Genomic DNA, 21,499 nt, shown 5'->3' on the forward strand with positions numbered 1-21,499 from the left:
GAGAGCATCCAGATGTGCTCGGTGGCGTTTAGGTATGGAGAACAGGCAGGCCACTCCATTCGCCTGATATATTCTGTTTCAAGTTACTCCTCCACGATGGCAGCTCGGTGGGGCCGTGCGTTACCATCGATCAGGAGGAAGGTGAGACCCACTGCACCTCTGAAAAGGCGAACATAACTGGTGCAAAATGACGTTCCGATACACCTGACCTGTTACAGTTCCTCCGTCAAAGAAATGCAGGGGTGTAGTGCACCATCAAACCACGACCTCCATACAGGTCCCTTTCAAGGACATTAACGGGTTGGTATCTGATTCCTGGCTCACGCCAGATGAAAACCCGGCGAGAATCACTGTTCAGACTATACCTGGACTCGTCCGTGAACCTGGGACCACTGTTCCAATGACCCATGTACTGTGTTCTTGACACCAGGGTTTACGGGCTCCCTTGTGACCAGGGGTCAGTGGAATGCACGTTGCAGGTCTACGGGCGAATAACTCATGTCTGTTCAGTCGTCTGTAGACCGTGTGTCTGCAGAAAACTGCTCCAGCGGCTGCGGTAAGGTCCCGAGCAAGGCTACCTGCAGGACTCCGTGGCCTTCTGCGGGCACTGGTGGTGTTGTACACTGTGGACGTCCCGTACTGTAGCGCCTGGACACGTTTCCTGCTGCTGGAATCGTTGACATAATCTTGAGATCACACTTTGTGGCACACGGAGGGCCCGGGCTACGACCTGCTGTGTTTGACCAGCCTGCAGTCACCCTATTATTCTACCGTTCATAACGTCATCAATAAGTGTTCTTTGAGCCATTTTCAACACACACTCACCATTAGTATGTCTTAAAAAGTCTGCTTACTTAGTGGCTGCACTGTACTCTGACATGCATCAACACACCTCTGCGTATGTGGACTGCTGCCAGCCCCACCGTGCGACGACCGCAGGTCAAATGTACCGCATAGTCATACCCTTAGGTGGTTTAAACACGCAAACCGCCCACCAGAGCGTTGTTTCACCATGTATCAGCATTATCCTTAATTTATGAGCATGAGCGTTTATCAGTTACATTGCTCCAAAGTGATGAGTGTGCTTTTTTAACTGGGTGACTATACAGGGTGCGGCGCTTAAATCCGGATAAATTTCAATTTGAATTTCTGGTCACATCGTAATTCCACCGGAGGTTGCGATTGGTGTTCTTCAAAGCCATAGCTATCTCGTTAACTGTCAGAACCTCAAAATGGCCTAGATGTTACGGACACGTGCGAAGTACAACCGAAGAGCCGCGATTATCGAAAGGCTTCGCGCTGGGCGTTCGTCCACTGAAATAGTTAGACCCTTTGAAGTACCCGAGATCAACTGTCTCCGATATCGTGGCCAAGTACAATGCTTCGGAAACGTCTGGGAAAGGTTCCGCTAACCCGTCGAGGAGACTTCATTCGAGGAAAAGCATGTAAAAAACTGCGGCAGTCATCCAAAAGGCTCGGGCGCTGATTTCGGAGAACACCGAGGCAGTCGCTGGGAAACTGAAGTCAGTATTGAATGTCAGCAAGCGAAAAAGACGTCGAATGTCAAAGGAGGACCTCATACGAGCCGTTTAGTCCAAAACTGGCTCTCGGATAACGTACACGTGTTCTGGTCAAAGGAGTTCCGGTCCCTGAATAGCTGGGATTTGAACCACTCGGCTACTATCTTAGGAGCGTAGTCGAAAAACTTCCCAATAAGACGAGGCAACGTAATGTCGCACCTCTATGCACCGCTACCCGAAGCAGCATTCACGAATATGGACAGTGCTGTTTTAAAGAGTGCTTGCGATCGTTGCAGGACAAGATTCGAGGCGGTCATTACGGGTGAAGTGTTACTCCAAAATGATACTGCTCCTTATGTGAAAAATAATTTTCATCTTCATTTGTATTTTGTTTCAATAAATTTGCTTATTTCACTGGGTTTAAGCGCCGCACCCTATATTTTGTTCAGTCAGCTTACGATCTTCAGTGAATATGTAAAGGCGCAGACATGTATTACTGACTTGAACAGCAAGACGAGTCAGAGGCAGGTGGTAAATCTGGTAACCGGTGACGAGCGTCGGCTTCCCGTGCCCGCAGGTCTGCTGATGCTGATCGGGCTGGTGATGTACATCTCGATCTTCAAGGCGGAGATCGGCAGCAAGCTGCGGCCGCGGTCGCAGCTGCAGCCGCCGCTGTTCACGTACCGCTACGGCTTCAGCTTCCTGCTGGTGGTGTCGGGCTTCATGGCGTCTGAGACGGCGGGCACGTGCGCCGTCTTCCTCTACATCTTCTGGCATCAGCTGGAGTGGGGCCGCAAGCGCCACGACCTGCACCGGAAGCTGTCCGCCTCCTCGGCGCTGCTGTCGCCGCCGCCGCCCGCCTGTCGCAGACACCACTTGCCTCCGCCGCCCCCGGTGAGTACGTTGGGATAAATTTATTTTATTTTTTGTTAGATGTTTTCGTTAAATAGCTGAATAAATTGTAATTAGGAATAATTTAATTAAGCAGAGTAGAGAAGATAGAGTCAAAGAGATGTTCATTGGGCGGACATTGTCGTAATGTAACGTCATTGCGTTGTTCGGTTCTTAAAACAAGTCGTTTGTGTTCCGTTCTGATGTTTGCTCGTGCGCGTATCTGAAAGGCATTAATTCGGGAACTAGAATGAACTTTCACATAATAGTTACGAATCGATGTTCCGACAAAAGGGGTTAACGTCAGTGTTAATTTGAATTGTGGGCGACAGGATTAGTTTCGACAGATACGTGAAAACGGACGTAACGAAAGTTGTTCGCATATCATCCTTGAACGTGACTTTTTATTTAATTAACGATTGCGGGCTCATTAAAAGCTATTATCTCATGATTAGGGTCAATCCCTCTTTCCTCCTGGATAATTCATTAACATTTACGTCATAAGAAAAAGGATTATTAATAAAAGTGATGTTAAATGACAATTACGTGTCATTCCGTTAGAGTGGAACCGACGTAATATCTCTGAAATGACGCTGATATATAATTTGTGTTAAATACTGAACTAAGATAGGAAGTAAATTAAAATTAGTGAACATTTGATACTGAGACTATAGAAGCAGAAACCCTTAAGGTTTCTCTTCTCTAAAATGGCAAAATAGGTACGAACTTTAACTGAATAGTCGACATTATGTATTGCAAAGACATTCGCATTTCATACTTATTGTGACGACGCGCTGTTAAACAAAGGAACGTTGAGTCTCTGTACGAGTAATAAAATTAAATCTAAAAACATAATTAACAACGGCGAACTACGCTTTAACAAACTGTATTGCGTGTCGTCATCGGGCAATAACTGCTCAGCCCTGGAGACTTTTGTGGTGAAATTAGAAGTCGGGCATATAAAACAAACTTAAAAATCCATTCAAGCTACAGCGGAGTCGGCACAACACGACGTGGGCAGTTATAGACTTCTGTGCAACTGTCAGGCTAAACAAGATGTACGACGGCGATCAATCATGGTGCTCAACCCTAATTGTCGTGACGCTACTTTGTCTCAAGTTTTCACTTCAAACTGTGCCATTCACCTCCGTCTTCCTCCATTCTCAGGTAGTCTTCGAACAATACCGGCGATCCTCTTCAGCCAATCGAATCAGATTTTTCCTGTTCTCCACCTTTGTTTAGGCAGATCCTCGACGAAAGCTTTTTGCAAAACACGAATATAGACAGATGGGAAGAAGTATACCCTGATCTTGTTCCGACGCCGTGATTAAATTGACCATAAAAATTAGAAACAAGCCGCTGAGATTCTGAGTCCGTGGCCATTTACCATCAACTATGCAAGCGGGATGAGTCTAAGTAAAATCCAGGAAAGATGCCAGGATGACAACAGGTCGAGTACTGTGGTTGCAGCGTGAGATGTCCACAGTCAGAGGCGCGAGAGCCACGGTGGGAGGACAGTGAGCTGTGCGCATACGCAACACGAATAGGGAAGAGCGATCGACAGTCATCACTTGTCCACTTATTACGTTAGTAGTTCAGGCTGTAGCGTCGGCGTCAGCTAGGACGCTTGCAAGCTGCTCTATCTTTTGCTACACGGGATTAGCCGAGCGGTTTGATTCAGTATATAAAATCAAGCCAACGGCCATACCATGTTGAATACACCGGTTCTCGTCCGATCACCGAACTTAAGCAACATCGGACCCGGTTAGTACTTGGATGGGTGACCGCCTGGGAACACCGGGTGCTGTTGGCTCCATCTCATGCCGGCACGGTAGCTCAGCGTGTTCGGTCGGAGGGTTAGCAGCCCTCTGTAATAAAAAAGAAAAAATCTGAGTTAATTGATCAACAACGAACATAAACGGATGCCTTACGACGTCCGCCCCGAGCAGGTGCAACGAACGAAAGCGAACAAAATGAGATTTAAAAAAAAGAAAAAGAAAACAAAGCGGTCTAGGGCGCTGTAGTCATGGACTGTGCGGCTGGTCCCGGCAGAGGTTCGAGTCCTCCCTCGGGCATCGGTGTGTGTGTCTGTCCTTAGTATAATTTAGGTTCAGTAGTGTGTAAGCTTAGGGACTGATGACCTTAGCAGTTAAGTCCCATAAGATTTCACACACATTTGAATTTTTTTTTCTGTATCTTTTGGTGAGCGCATATACACGTGAGGTCTGCTACTCGCAGCAGTCAATTAACAGGATGGCCTTCTTCTCAGAAGAGTTGCAGAGTTAGGGCTTTCCTGACTAAGCCTCCAATCTAGTCATTTGTTTCCTTGCCCTCCCGCGTAACTACCTTTGTTTTACGGCTTCAAATGAGTTCTTCTGCTTGTGTCATTTGTGCTTTATCCTGTTACGATGATCACAGTATCACTATTTCACGTAACGTCACTAGCGAACTGGCCGACTGTGCGAGCTGGTCGGCTCTGTGGAGGCTAAATACCCATAGGATTCCGCGCCAGAGTCATATTCAAAAGAAATCGTTGGTTCTGTATCGCTAGCTCCAAGCATCCCTGACCTGTAAGTAAAATGGAATATCTCAAAGAATATTGTTTCTAAAAATATGCATAAAACACACATTGATACAACTTACAATCGTAATAACTGACTAAATGATAGTACACACGAGTAAAGAAATTACTTATTATATGATCCTGTACTAGCTTACGATGTTGTGATAAAAGCGACTGCGGGTCACTGTCGTTGACTGCTTTGCTTTTAATCGTACCATTAACAGTGAATGTGGTGCTTGAGATGCACAAATATCTATGAGTGACAGTTTAATCAAGTGCAGTTTGTTTCTGATTTAAGAGGAACTTTCACTTTAAATGAGTTCTCCTCTTTGCTTCAGCTGGCCAAGAACCGAGCAACGTTCGGGTTTTGACATTCGCCATTGCGTCCAAACATCTCCAGTCCCAAAGCTTGTATTAGCGATACGAGGACAACCTAAATTTGGATGGCTCGACGACAATTTAGATCCTGTTCCTCTCTAGTGCTGGTCGAAGTGCTTAATCACTCTTCTATCTCACGCCATTCTGCAATGCAGTTGTTCTAGCTAAGCATGTGGTTGCCAGAATTTTTCTCCTCTTCGTACGTGGTAGGCGTATTTTCTTTATAAACACAGGAAATATATGACGTAACAGTTTCTCTAAATGTTCACTCTAAGACGATAGATCCTAAGCCCGTATCTCTACATACGGGGTGATTCCGTCACGATGTTACAAAATTTCAGGGATAATGGAGAACGGTAAACATATCAGTTTGAGGAGCCCTGGTCCGGATACATCCAGGTCGAAAGCTATAAGCGAATATCGTTCTGATACCGCTAACAATGGAATACATGTATCGTCAATACAGTTCCTACGACTGTAGAGTAAGCTACTTTCATAGGTGGTAGAATAGACTTAAACGATAAATAAGGGCCAAAATTCATATCTTAAGGGATACGAGCACTTGTTCATCTTCTATACTGTGAAACACATCGCGTTGGTTTCCATACTTTTCGAGAAGATGGTACGCACAAAAACAAGGAAACAGTATCCAGTAAATATAGGTTCTAAAACGCATACCTTAAGAACTATGAGCACTTTTTCATCTTCACTACAGTGAAACACATCTTTTCTACTGAAAAAGTATTCATAACGCTTAAGGTACGCGGGTTAGAACTCAAATTTACTAATCATTTTTTCTTGTTTCGCTCCATATTACTTCCTCGAAAAATACTGAAACCAAAAAGCTTGCAGTAGATAAGATATGTTTCACCCTAACGAAGACGAACAAGTGCTCATAGCTCTTAAGGTATGTACCGGTATTATAGAGCTCATCTATACTAGATTACTTTTTGTTTTGGCCCACACTACCACCTCTGAAAGTTGCCTACCCTACAATTTTGTATCAGAACTGTTTTCGCTTAATAACCTTCAACTTGATTTTTTTCCGGACCAGGGACCCTTACCTCAAATTGATACATTTACCCTTTTCCGTCATCACTGAAAATTTGTACCATCATCACAGAATTACCCTGTATAAGTAATTTTTCGCCCAGTAAAGGAAACAGCTTAAAACTGTCGAACCAAAATTCCACCCCGTAAACTGTCAACTTCACATTAAGCCACTATAGGAATTTCATGGACTAACTCGAAACCTCCAAGTTTTTATTTGGGTATTCTATGTAACTGCAAAGCATTGCATATGGCCTTTTAAATTTGGTAGTGAAAGAGATGAATTCAGTGATGTTTCACTCTCCACTTGTCATTTCGTAGAGATTAACCGTCTACATCTATATCTACATCTACATGACTACTCTGCAATTCACATTTAAGTGCTTGGCAGAGGGTTCATCGAACCACAATCATACTATCTCTCTACCATTCCACTCCCGAACAGCGCGCGTGAAAAACGAACACCTAAACCTTTCTGTTCGAGCTCTGATTTCTCTTATTTTATTTTGATGATCATTCCTACCTATGTAGGTTGGGCTCAACAAAATATTTTCGCATTCGGAAGAGAAAGTTGGTGACTGAAATTTCGTAAATAGATCTCGCCGCGACGAAAAACATCTTTGGTTTAATGACTTCCATCCCAACTCGCGTATCATATCTGCCATACTCTCTCCCCTATTACGTGATAATACAAAACGAGCTGCCCTTTTTTGCACCCTTTCGATGTCCTCCGTCAATTCCACCTGGTAAGGATCCCACACCGCGCAGCAATATTCTAACAGAGGACGAACGAGTGTAGTGTAAGCTGTCTCTTTAGTGGACTTGTTGCATCTTCTAAGTGTCCTGCCAATGAAACGCAACCTTTGGCTCGCCTTCCCCACAATTTTATCTATGTGGTCTTTCCAACTGAAGTTGTTCGTGATTTTAACACCCAGGTATTCAGAATTTATCTGTTTTGATCATCAAACTATGTCTTATCCGTAAGTCAGTGATTTCATATGTAAAGAAAAAAAATGTGTCGCGTAGGATAAGATGGAAAAGAAATGCTCCACTGGAATGACGCCAGCATACATGCAGATTCAGCAGTACGAGTACAACAGCTTAGGCAGGCCTACACTGCTCTGCATATAGAGCAAGTCATTGTCTTTGCATTCTTACATACACACACACACACACACACACACACACAGAGAGAGAGAGAGAGAGAGAGAGAGAGAGAGAGAGAGAGACACACACACATATAAACATTAGGTTTCCTTAACTTTGACATAGACGTATTCTCCCAGAAACAAATAAAAGTAGCTCCAATCCTCCGGTCCCGATCAAGGTATCTGAGAGATTGCCCTTGACTGTAATACAGATGTCGGATCGTCAAACCTGCTTCAATACATTTAGATTCGACATCCCTTTGCCCTACTCCCAGCTTGCTGGAATGTGGCTGAAAATAATCTATTTGTATAACGGATCGAATCTAAACTGCTCGGATTTGTACATTAGCGTAAAAAATGAAAACGCTGAAAAATTAAGAACTTTGTATTTTCTGTGTGCTGCTACTGCACGTACGTTAAATGAATAAAACATCTTAATAGCTAAATTTATTGTTCTGCACATCCATTCAATATGTGACCATCTTTCTCTCAACGCTTTAAAAAAAAATAGAACTATTACCCTAATAACTTGGCGAACCATTCCTACTGTCTAACCATGTCATTTACCTTTCAGCGGATTATAGGCCCAATCTGATGTAGCCAAGTATAATAAGTATCAGTTTTAAATTAATTGTTAATCCGCCATTTAGAGTCGGTGCTTAGCCACGAACTTCCGCAAAAAACAACGACCAGTTCATCTTTAAACAGATAAATTCTAATAGTTAGTGGAGAAACGATACTTTCTCTGACATTAATTACTGAATGTATAAAAATGAACCTATCGATGTGGCGCAGTCTTTAGCTTAATGGATCTGCATTTCAGAGGGCAGAGTTTTAAACTCCCGTCAGACCACCCAGTTTCAAGTTTTCCTTAAATTTGTTGAACTAAATACTGGGATACTTCCTATGATTGTGACATAGACCTTCCCCAACCTGCTTCCATTTCGAGGTTATGCTCTGTCTCTGCACGTTAAACCTAAATCTTGGATAATGATACTCCGTTGAATTTATCACTTTCATGGCTAAAGCGCTGAATTTCCAATGGGTTCTAATGGCTCTGAGCGCAATGGGACTTAACTTCTAAGGTCATCAGTCCCCTAGAACTAAGAACTACTTAAACCTAACTAACCTAAGGACATCACACACATCCATGCCCGAGGCAGGATTCGAACCTGCGACCGTAGCGGTCGCGCGGTTCCAGACTGTAGCGCCTAGAACCGTTCGGCCACCCCGGGCGGCGAATTTCTAATGCTCCACTGAAAAAATGTTGGTACTGACACTTATGTAATGAACTTCGCTATAACACGATACTATACGTCGTTTAATGAGAAGTGTCTTTACGATACCTCAAAATCTTCCGAAATCATTTGGTGCCCTTTATCTATCTTCACTGTACAATCTGTGATAGAGAACACGCTGTATTCCAAGACTATTTTCCTCGCTTCCTGTTACGTCCGCATGTGAAGAATAGTTATCAAGAACTGCCTTTAAAGATCGAATCCTTTTACTTTTATCGCCGCAACGACACTGGAGAAAGTAATATGTCTCTTGACTCGATAGAGCGTCTGCCACAACAAGTAACTGGGCTCTCGTTTTCCCTCTCGTTCTCGGTCGTGCGAAAATAAAGAAATTTACAACTGAAGCGGTATTTTGAACCTCTGCTACTTCGAAGTAATCGACGACTGTGAATTATTCCACTGGCTGATCGCCGAATTGTGTTACGAAAAGAAATTGCATCTTTTCATCTAATTTGTTCTCATTGCATTACATTACATTTATTTATGTTTAGGCTTACAATGTAAGAGCACATACGAGTCCAGGCCTCTGGTCAGAGGGCCACAGTTTATTGCAAACTCTCTCTCCCTCTCCCCTCACATTTCCCCCCCCCCCCCCCCCCCCGAAACAACACAAATAGAACTTGTCACCAGCCCTACTTGTGCCACAGATGCCTACGTTTTATACAACAATAGTTTTATATAACAATGGTAAATTGTTTAATTATTACAAAATGCTTAACAATAATATTTCTTTTACATCAGTTCTTAGTACATCGTATCTTCCAAGACACTGAAAGACAGAGAAATACGGCATTTGAAAAGCAGTCTTCCGAAATACGTTTGCCATGCAATTAGTTTAAGATTCACAAGAGAAACGGATTTGCACAATTTTGACAATGTCGTAATTTATACAAAGTAAAATCATCGTGCGCATTCACCATTATCACTATTTCCCTTAGTAGTACGATTGCGAACATAGGTACTCAAGCTCTACGAGTGTGTAAATAGTAGGAAAGCTGCTTCCTTCTTTTTCGCCTGCGATCGGGCAAGTCAGCCTTTCGGTGATTTTTAGGGTAGTGAAAGGTGTTTTCCTTTCTGACTTGCCTTACTCAACTTCCGATGATTTGCCAGTTCCACCTGTTGACTCATGAACTGTCTCGAATTTGTCGTTGATAGCTGCTACCTGTGAATGATTGCCTTTCATTATCTGGACTGCAGACCCTTCCATGTGGGCAGACCCTCTCGCAAGCAATTCAAAACAATTCTGTGATAAACGTAGCTGCAAATTTCAAGAATTCCTTGCATTTTTTAGACTCTCTGTCAGCAATCTACCGCATTTTAGCAGTTTTTTTTATTATGTCGCTTTCTTTTCTGTCTTTCTGACCAGTACAAATATTGCAGTTGGTTTCAAACTAGCTTCCCCATGAGCTAGAGACTTGAAATTTTAAACATAACTAAGAACTGAGTGACAATGCAATATTAACTCACTTCCTTGTCTGTCTGATCCAGCTGGCTCCCATAAGGGTGGGGGTAGGGTAAAAAGGGGTGGTAATAATTTTGGAAATTTGTGGTAAGTTCCTATGGAACCAAACTGCTGAAGTCATCAGTCCCTACGCTTACACAACACACACGTCCATGGCCGAGAGATGACTGGAACCTCCGACGGGGGGAGCCGCGCCGCCATAGACCACGCGGTCGTCGTCTCGGCTGTCCTGCAGGGATTGCATATTGTGTGTGTAATGTTAGAATGCGTTCCATGCAGCATGCGTTGAACTCGATGACGGCTGCTGGATGTCATTGCCTCATTTGCTATGCTAGCATCGTCTCTGTAGTGCTGGCCTCACGGCGCCGCAAGGGTCGCGCCCTCCTTGCAAGCCAGTTAGTTTTTGCAGCTGCACTATGAAGCTGTTCGCCCCTTGGCCCTCCCATCAGTGTGTATTCGCTGCGCTTTCATATTGTTCTCATTATATTCCGTTGGTTTAATCTTAAATTTCGGTGCACCTTAGGTTTCCGCTCTTTGAACTTCGTTACTCTGTCATGTTGTCCCTGTCATACATTTTCTCCTCGTTGTTGTCCTTTTCACCCTTGGCTAACTGCTGTTGATGGTTCCTGGCCAGTCGGCCAGTCTCCGCTGGTTTTTCACCTGTTTCAGGTCCTTGTCAGATTCTGGCCACAGTACAAAAATTCCACACACACATGACTACAAAGCATAAAATAATTATTTGAGGTAAAATAAATTTTTAATTTAACACGTTTTTAATCTGGACTAAAACGAATAAAGTAATTTTTCCTATCCCCACATATATACCTTACTCCTTAGAGACGGTTCTGAACATTTGTGATAGTGAATTTTTAATAGCTACGAAAGTACATAAAACATTTATAACGAACAACATGGGGCACATGCAAGTGATAATAGTTAAGAGGTAAACTATTCATGTATAAATTACCTGTTTCGTGTGCCCCATGCTTTTCGTTATAAATCTTACAAGTTTTTTGACAGATATTAAAAATTCTTGTTATAAATTTTCTGAACTGTCCGTACGGTGTTGATGATCTGTATGGGATAGAAGAAATTATTTTATATTTTATGGTCGATGTAAAAACGTGTTGTATTAAAAAATTATTTTATTTTAAGTAATTATTCGAAAGATGGCTGAGAAATTTGGTAATTTATATATACTCAAATACAAAAGCTTTCATTAAAACGGTTTTGGAGGGTTGAGCCGTGATATCGCACCCCCACGCCTCCTTTAATCCGTTAATCTGCACCTGGGTAAGAATTTTCTACGAGCGTATTAAGGCCTGCCACTGACAGCAGCGACGTGTGCAGGTGATCCCGCACCGGCGCTACATGCTGGAGTCCGGCCGCGGGCTCGGCGGGGGCAGCACGTCGCGGCTGCCGCCCCCGGAAGACCACTGCCGGTCGCCGCCGCCGCCGCCGCCGTGCCTCAGCCGGTCGCACCAGGACCTGCGCTCCGCGGGCGGCTGCTTCCACGCGCCCGTGCCCGCCCCCGCGCCGCCCTACCACCGCCACCTCTACCACCACCACACGCTGCCGCCGCCGCCGCCGCACTACCACCGCTACCACGCGCACGTCGACGACGACTGCGGTCCCACGCCCCCTCCGCCTCCGACGTTGCATCACCACGGCCACCACCATCACCATCACCACCATCATCACCAGCGAGAGCTTTCAACTTCAAGGTTTATATTCCACAAGTGTCACATTCTCATAACAAAAGCCTGCGGAGCACGTTCTATAGCTACCCTGGTCAACACACAGATGTTATGAAAATAAATAGCAACTACATCATTTGTCAGATAGTCCGCCCCTGGTAGCTGAGTGGTCGCCGGCACGGTAGCTCAGCATTGCCGACACGGTAGCTCAGCGTGCTCGGTCAGAGGGTTAGCAGCCAACTGTAATAAAAAAAACTGAGTTAATCGATCAACAACGAACTTAAAACGGATGTCTTACGACGTCCGCCCCGAGCAGATGCAACGAACGAAAGCGACAAAATGAGATTAAAAAAAAAGTGGTCAGCGCGAGAGACTGTTAATCCTAAGGGCCCGGGTTCGATTCCCGGCTGGGTCGGAGACTTTCTCTGCTCATGCAGTGGATGTTGTGTTGTCCTAATCATCATCATTTCATCCCCATCGACGCGCAAGTCACCGAAGTGGCGTCAAATCGAAAGACTTGCACCAGGCGAACGGTCTACCCGACGGGAGGCCCTCGTCACACGACATATTTTTAATTTGTTAAATACTACTCTAAAAAAAATGCTGTCGTGAAGGTTCTAAATTACACATTTAGTTGCACGTTCGAGGGCTTGTGTAAATAATTAAGTGCCATGGTTTTCGCGAGACAAGGATAAATCTGAATTACGACCTATGATACAGAATTCCGGTTTAACCCTTAACTCCCGGGGTGTGTCTCAGACCGAGCAAAAATTTTCGAACTCACTCTCCAAGGTCACTTCTGGCAGAGAGCTTCAGTAACTCCTCTGCCTTCCTTAAGCCGCCAATCCTGCAATGTTTTACTGTCGGTAGCATTATCGCTTTCTTTTTTTGTTGTCGACACGTGTAGACACTTCCTGGGTCTCCTAGACCACAAATCGAGAACTACGGACCCGTTTTCTCCAGTATAGCACAAAATATGCTTGCAGAAATGTGTCAGTGTTTACCGTCCTAAATTTCATGAAATTGTTGGTCTGTTAATTGGGCAAAATTCCAGCAATACAGATTAAAAAAATACACGAAAAAGACGACGCTTTTACAATAGCCAATGATCGCAGCTCTTCTAGCGAAGGGTCATTCAGAGGAAGAACTTCAGGATAGTTGTGATGAGGGCCTTTGTTTCTCCAGTAAAATATGTAAATTGTTAATTAAAATCAAATATATTCTGAGTGACAGTAAAAAAATGTAGATCCTAGCATTTATTGTCAGTTTTACTGACTTTCTTTTTGTACCGATGGAGAGAACTTTTCAGGCGCAAGTTTCAACCCGGGAATTTAGTTTCACATGAACAGTTACTTGCTACATAATTGTCCAGAATTTAAAATTTAGGTCTGTAACAGTTTTTTATGTGTACTATCTGAAAAAGGAACAAAAGTATGTACTCCAGGCTCTATTTAGTAAATAGAATCAACAATAAGTATTAAACAACACACACATAATTACAAAAATAAATTTCATATAATTTAAATTAAAAATTTCGAATGATTTGTGCCCCAATCTGAGTTTAAACGTAGGGGTTCCACAAATACCACCTCGCACCAAACGTTGCAGAAAAATCACCTTGTTAGTTAAGGGTTAAAATGTTTAAGTCCAACGAAGATAAAGGAAAGGCTAGATTCCACACTGACGTTTTTTCTCACTCGTTCCCGACAGCCTAAAAATAAACTGCTGACAATAAGTGTGCTTGTGGATCCATCGAGAATTAATTAGCACTTAAGGTATCCAAGAACTTTTAGTACCAACTAGAACTACGGAAAAAATTTATAAACAATTTCCGATTAACGGTTTCGAGCTCTTTGACATTTCATAGACATTGTTAAGTCGCACCTAAAACATTTTAAACGAACTGCTAGTACGAAAAACCTTTCTGCTGGAAAATTACAGTTTCTGCCAACTATTGACTTAAAACGCATACGAATGTATACCGCACAAGTATGTTTTGTCTTTGTGGCTGATTAAAACCATCTAAGCTATCGCAGCACTACTCACGACCGATCTTCATAGCTTCAATTTTGTCAGCACTTCTATTTTAGAAAGTTCACGGAAACTCTCTTGCATACCTCGCAGAACGAGTACTCCAGGTTTCGATGGAAAGAATAAACATGACTGCTCAATAATCTTCCTAAAATAACGCTTGCTGAAATATTTTACGGGTTATGTGATTTCGGGAGCTAAGAACGAACCATCTGATTTAGGTGACAATAACCTAAGTAATATGTCATAGCAAATTTTTTTTCACCTTCTCAACTTTTATGCAATTTATTGGGAAGCAAAACTCAGCTTGATGAAGGTATTTTCGCCCAGCCAACATTTTAGAATCTTCATAGTTGATCAGAACATTTTGTGGACCTTTGTGTATACTATTTTCGCTCATTTATCATTTCCTATGTCTCTTTTTAATGAAATTTAATTTAGTTCGGTAACATATTATGTAGTCTATTTGGACTCTAACGACCACGATTTTTGTGTCCTTAGACCGAGCGAGAACCATCGTACGACTAGTGTGCTTCGCGTTCCAATGACGCCCCTGTCTCTTCCTCTTTATTGTGATAAGCTCGCGAAATTAAAAAAAAGTTACTTACAGTGGCGGAGATAGCAATGATTTCAGGTACCTGTAAGTCATGTGGGAAGTGTCGAATAGAGACTGGAGGCTTGTTATGTTCCAGTGTGGCTGTGGAGGCGCCTGTCTCGTTCGCAGTATGTAATGTGGGGTACAAAGACGTTACAACGTAAGGGCATAAATGCGGTTATTGCATTCTGGTGCACCAATGATAATCATGTAAGATAGTCACAGAATCTGTAAGTCGACACTGGTTACCATATTAAGATTTATAAATGAAACTCTAGTCTACAGAGAACTAACAACTTATATGTGGTCGAAAGCTGGTAATAACTGAATGCGACAGCTGGTGTATTACGTGCCTTCTAACAGCAAGGCAAGAATTCTGCAGAACGTCGTTGCATGAACATCAGAAGCAGAACCATGTGCAAGGGGTTCTTAATTACTCTTGCCAACGAAGTTAACGACCAGCAATTAGTAACCAGCAATGAACCACAGAAATGGAAAGACGAATCGCACTCCCGTAACTTCTCGAGAGTGTCAGGTTGGATGAGCTGAACGGGAAATGAGTACGAGCAGCGTTAATACTACAGGGTGTCCATAAAAGAATGTCCCAGTTCCAATGGCGTGTTACAGAAATTTCATTTAGACTATTTACAACAAATCATACATCAAATTAAAGGTAAACTTACTTAGTTTTCCTTACAAATGTTCAATATGTGCACCTGTAGTTATGTGGCATACATTCAACCTTAAATACAATTCTTCCCACAGTTTGGTTAACAAGTTCAGCGTAATGGAAGCAATTCAGTTGTATGTCTCAATTCTAGCAAATCATTATGTAGCAGCGAACATGCAGACACGGTCTTTTACAAAGACCCAATGGAAAAATCACATGGCGTGAGGTTACGTGAATGTAGAAACCATAAAATCGACCATTTCGACTAATCCACTGGTCAGGGACTTCGACGCTCAACACCCTCGTAGAAAGAGATGCTAATGAGGAGCGTCTCCATCTTGTTGCTAAATAAAATTTTCATGTTCTTCTTCTAACTGGAGAAATAACCATTCTTGGAACATATCTTGATAAACCATCAAACCCTCCCTATGACGGTAGCTTAAACGAAAAAAAAAATGCTCCGTACTCTTGATGTCAGGGCATAGTGCAGAAAATGTTATTTTGGGGAATCTCTTTGACAATTTACAAGTTCATGAGAATGTTCTGATCTCTACATACGAACATTGTGGGTATCTCATCACTGAACATCACACGATCAAGAAAGTCATCTCCCCGCGGCAAAACTTCTCTTTCAAAGTTATAACGTACACCATAGGCACCTGACTTTAAATCATGTACCAACTGTAGCTAGTATAGACACATATGTTACCTTAAAACATTCCACACTGTTATCTTTGGCAACTGAAGTTGAAGACTTTCTTTCAGAATACACTCCTTAGTACTATGAACACGGTCGACATCCTCTTAAGACACGTTTGGTCGTCCCATGTTTATCCCTTCACACACACACACACACACACACACACACACACACACACACGTTTCGTTTCGAACTGACTACACCATCGACAAATATTTTTGCCACGAGGGGGTCGGCACAGTTAAACTTTAATTCAAATGCAAGTTGAATTGAAATCAAAGGTTCACTCTTGGCAAACTGCAGAACACAAAACGCTTTACACTCAGGGGTCGCCATTTTGTGTGTTTGCCACTGCGAGTTTGAAAACAAGGCACTACTCTCACATGCTCTTATTCAAAACCCTTTGAACCAAGACTCTACAACGATTACAGTTGATACTACTACAATTTGTGACTGGTACATTCTTTTATGGGCATCCTTTATTTGGAAACGTGACAGTCACGTAAAATGAACACGTTACTACGCTGATAAGGACTGCAGAAGCTTTGTAACTGGTTGTTATGAACTGAATGACTTTTTCGCTAGGTTATACACGTCGCGGTCACGGATTTTAGTAGTTGCGAATACTTTCGATTTATTCTAAAATGACTCTTCTTAACTTATTCTTATTTTTTGAATCTGTTAATGAGCATAATAAAAGTACTTTAATACAGTTTAAATTAGTAAGGTTAGTTGCACTAGAGAATTTAGAGACAGGAAACTACGAATTACTATAACTTTATGGAGGACAGAGATGATGCTTGTTACGTTACTTGCTTTAATAAGCTTCAGTAAGCTAAAAAGCTAAAATAAGCCAAAAGAAAATAGTAATGGAGCTTTAAATTAAACAAGGTATTGAGTAATTAAGTGTCGACATCAGGTACATGAAAAAGCTACTCTGTTAATACAGCTCAGGACATTTGGTCTCAGAGTTGTATGCATTTTAGTGTTGTATTTCCCTTCTCAGAAGGAAACAAGCAGTGGGAAAATCAGGGTACTAGTGTCCATGATCATGATCTTAAATGAGATCTTATTCTACGAGTACACCAGGGAAGTGTCTTTGAGAAGTGTTACTATGGAGACACATTTCCTCTCGCTGTGAGGTAGTTTCTTATGCAGCTGTTTCAAGAGGATGTTCACAGAACGCCGGACCTGTCGACGTTTTCTCGAAAAATCCAGGGCGAGAATAGATCCCATTCCTAGTGAACTGTGGAGAACTGCATACTTGTCGAGCCTGATAGATCACTTTCCTCTGTGTATGTGAATTTGCCGCGTTATGCCCACTGAATACCAACATGTCTTCCTAATGACTGTACAAGTGGTGGAGAAAACCATTGAAGATTCTGTGATGTTTTACTTCTGCATCAAATGGTTACTGTACAGAAGCATCTTTATCTCTGGACTGCTGGATCGAGTTGAATAACTAGGTATCCCTCCTAGGTTGCAATCTTAAGGCAGGACTGTAGCATACCAAAGTTTGTCATCCAAAATGACGATTAAAATGCTTGCATCCAGTGAGCTTATATTCACTGCTCGGCATGAGAAAAGTTCCAGGGCAATATCTTATATTGACGGACAGCGAAATCCTCCGAATTGGACCCTTATTGAAATCTCTAAAAATACGCCATCGCGTGAAAAGTAACGTCTTTTGGCCCTGTATGTTTATTTCCCTACTAGTATTCTTCGAGTACCGCTGATAGACGTCGCATTCTGTGTGTAATGATTCCGTCTGGCCTGGTGTACTCTGTTTCAAGAAGCTATGTAACTGCTGTAAGGGCACTGCTGTGAAGGACACCTATTTTACTGTTTACTCTAAACTTTTTCAGAGGTTCTTTGCTAGTACAAACGGTGTGATGCAGACTCTGTAGTTTTCTACATCTACACATGTACGCTAGTAACCAATGTGAAATGCTTGGCAGTGGGTACTTCTCATTTTACCATTTACTCCCATTTTATTCGCATATGGAGCGCGCACACTGTAATTAGTCTAATCCTGTCTTCGCAGTCCCTATGGGAGCGATATGTTGGGGGCTGAAGGATACCTCTAGATTCTTTAGTTAATACTGGTTATTCCATCTTTGTAAAAAGGCTTTCGCAGGATAACTGGCGTCTGCCGATTCAGATGTCTCGTTTGCCTGTGACACTACACCGCGAGTCAAACAAACCTGCGATCATAGTTCAGTATTTCCCGTTAGACCTAATGATAAGGGTGCCATGCACTAGAGCAACATTCAAGGACGGTTGGCACAGGTATTTTACTAGCAATCTCTTTTGTAGAGTGACAGCCTTTTCCTAGTGTCTGTTCTTTTGGTTATGTCCGAAAGAACAGATACCAAGTGGAATCCATAGCTGTGATACATATTATATAAATCGCAGGTGGTGGGGGAGAAACTGCGATAAACACTGTCTCTGGGATATGCAGTGGTTAACGCAGCTGCCTAACAAGAAGGAGAGCTTGGCTTCCGGTCACGTCCAGCAGACATTTTCACTCGTTACTGCTTGACTCCACATAAAATCCCAAAGCAGCTGATATCATTAGCTTCTTCCCTTTTCCTTCCTTTCTCCCCCCTCCACCTTCAATTTATGTGATATGAGCCGAAGTCTGCCACCTGATTTATCTAGAGCTGAGTGTGTTTGATAATTCCATTTCACATCCCTACAGATTGTTACATCCACATATTTGCATTAGTTTTATGGGGTGCATAATTCTACATTTCTGCGCCCTTAAGGAAAGTTGCCAATCTTTGCACCGCTTTGAAATCCTGTCAAGATCTGATTGAATATGTCACTTTTTCGATAGTACTTTAACTGTATCATCTGTGAGAAGACTGAGGTTACTAAAGGCTACTATGTGTTAATATTGTCTGTCAGGACATAAATGTACGAGGGTTGAAACTTCAATTGTGGCAACTATTTATTTACAGCTCGTACAAAATATATACGTGTTTCAAAGTTTTACTGATCTTCAAAATAGTCACCAGCATTCTGTGTAACCCGTTGCCAGTGATGTGGAAGTTATAGGATACTCTTAGCAATGCCAGTTGTGTTGACAGTTCGAGCGGCGCAGTCTATTGCCCAACGAATTTATAGCAGTTCTGAAGGAAATGCCGTGAAGTGTTTCCTTCAGTTTAGAAATCGAGTTGAACTCACGAGGGCTTATGTCAGGGCAGTGCAGTGGGTGGTATAACAGTTAGCAGCCCCATCAGTCAAACTAATCAGTAACAGCTTGCACTGTATGTGCTTGAGCATTGTCCTGCACTATGATGGTCAGGTCCTGCAGAAAGTGTCATCACTTCTTCACCGTAGCCGTCGCGTGGTTACAGACTGTAGCGCCTAGAACCGCTCGTCCACTCAGGCCGGCTGTGTTCCAAAAATGGACAGCATAGAGACAGAAGTGATGACACTTTCTGCAGGACCTGACCATCATTGTGCAGGACAATGCTCAAGCACGTACAGTGCAATCTGTTACTGATTCGTTCGACTGATGGGGCATGCACTCCCCTGACTTTAGCCCACGTAAATTCAACTCGACTTCTAAACTGAAAGAAACGCTTCACGTCATTCACTTCAGAATTGCTACAAATTCGTCGGGCAAGAGACCGCGCCGCTCGAACTGTCAACACAACTGGCACTGCTAAGAGAATCCTAGGACTTCCACAACGCTGGCAACGGGTTATACAGAATGCTGGTGACTACTTTGAAGGTTAGTAAAACTTTGAAACGCGTATCTGTTTTGTATGAGCTGTAAATAAATAGTTGCCATTATTAAAGTTCCAACCCGTGTATAACATAAACAGCAAGGGTCCTAACACATTTCCCTGGGGCACGCCTGAAGTTACTTCTACATCTGTCGATGACTCTCCACATAATATAACATGCTGCATTCTCTCTGTCAAGAAATTCTTAATCTAGTCACCAGTTTCGTTTGATATCCCATTTGATCGTTCTTTCGTTAATAAGCGTTGGTGTGGTATTAATGTTGAACCAAGCCACTGCAGGAAATAAAACTTCCTATCTGTCTCTTTGTAGCCGTTCGTCGTCCTTCTTCCCGCGTGACGCGACTACGAACACGGTGTCGACGACTGCGGACATCAACTCCTGCGCCGGCGACGAAGACGACGCAGAAGGCAGTGGGACACCTGGGGTGGTGTGCACTGCCGCCGGGCCCAATGGCGTCTCCACCGACGACGACGACGATGACGAGTACTCGCCGTCGCTGCAACACGAATTCGTCACGTTCGACTTGGACGACACGCAGCCGCAGCTGCAGCCGGCGCCGCAGCGAGTCATGGTCGACGAGCAGCAGCAAACCACCGTGTCGGCGCTGCGGCCCAGAGGGGACTTCGGGTTCGACACTCTGCGTAGGACTACTCCCGTGTAGCCACCGGCGAACATTGCTCTTCGTCTGCAGTGTAGAGGGACTAGCGGTCGAGACGCTATACCTCGGCCTTGACGAATTCGCTTCTCTCAACTTTACGTGAGCAGGAAAAACCCTAGGTAGATCTGAGGACCAAACTGCAACTAGTGTCGTTGCCTATCACACAAAATGTACACTCGGAGAACGACGTCACATTTACACACGACACATGTTAACTCTCGGATATGCGGATTACAAGCGTTGTAAGTAGTCTGCAATATCTGCAACAAAACACTTGTCATACAGGGTAAGCTTTTGCGACCTAGAGTCCGAGTCGGTGAAGTACTTTTGGCGCGTAACAGTGTCATGGCATAAAATGCAGTGATAGTTGTATATTTACAACTGGACAGCTTCTCCACCAATAGTCAAATAACAATATCGATCAGTCTAAAAAATCAGATTATACAAATGGGAAGCCGGAGAGCAAATATTTTACTACTGGGGTACTTGTTTTCACAATTAAATCGGTTTTCAATAGCAAATCATATGAAAGCTTCTGCAATGACGAATCGCTTTCGTAATCGTTTCCTAGTGTCGTTTGGCATCGGGCAGTATTTTTCCGTTCACAGCGACGTTCGATTTGCAGTCGCTGGCAACCTGGTCAGTGATGCTATAGCCGTTCTCGAGGTTTTTACTGGGAGCCCGCTTGACGTATACTGCACCCTCTCTAAGCTTTCTCGTTGTGATAAGTCGCTCCTTAGCGTGAAACTAGTTTCTCTAGAATGTGTGGGCCTGCAGCTTTCATCTGGGTGTTCTAATACATCTACTACATCTACATCTACATCTATACTCCGCGAGCCACCTTACGGTGTGTGGCGGAGGGTACTTATTGTACCACTATCTGATCCCCCCTTCCCTGTTCCATTCACGAATTGTGCGTGGGAAGAACGACTGCTTGTAAGTCTCCGTATTTGCTCTAATTTCTCGGATCTTTTCGTTGTGATCATTACGCGAGATATATGTGGGCGGTAGTAATATGTTGCCCATCTCTTCCCGGAATGTGCTCTCTCGTAACTTCGATAATAAACCTCTCCGTATTG

The 21,499-nt window shown here is 43.2% G+C and overlaps 1 protein-coding gene and 1 non-coding gene across 2 annotated transcripts in view; both read left to right on the forward strand.

Moving 5' to 3' along the window:
- The window catches only part of LOC126158122 (uncharacterized), a 61,810-nt gene extending 40,592 nt beyond the window's left edge, over window positions 1-21,218 (forward strand). Inside the window, exons 4-8 of the mRNA XM_049916422.1 lie at window positions 2,098-2,362; window positions 3,458-3,578; window positions 11,646-11,843; window positions 11,907-12,034; window positions 20,072-21,218. Coding sequence (XP_049772379.1) covers window positions 2,098-2,362; window positions 3,458-3,578; window positions 11,646-11,843; window positions 11,907-12,034; window positions 20,072-20,423 — 1,064 coding nt within the window. The 3' untranslated portion in view covers window positions 20,424-21,218. The remainder of the gene's footprint in view (window positions 1-2,097; window positions 2,363-3,457; window positions 3,579-11,645; window positions 11,844-11,906; window positions 12,035-20,071) is intronic.
- Window positions 4,106-4,224, forward strand: LOC126163913 (5S ribosomal RNA). Its single transcript, XR_007535334.1, has one exon. It is a non-coding gene; the product is annotated as a 5S ribosomal RNA (ribosomal RNA).
- Window positions 21,219-21,499: the final 281 nt, after the last annotated feature.

The sequence above is a fragment of the Schistocerca cancellata genome, chromosome 2 (assembly GCF_023864275.1).
Source record: "Schistocerca cancellata isolate TAMUIC-IGC-003103 chromosome 2, iqSchCanc2.1, whole genome shotgun sequence".
NCBI classification, from domain to species: domain Eukaryota; kingdom Metazoa; phylum Arthropoda; class Insecta; order Orthoptera; family Acrididae; genus Schistocerca; species Schistocerca cancellata.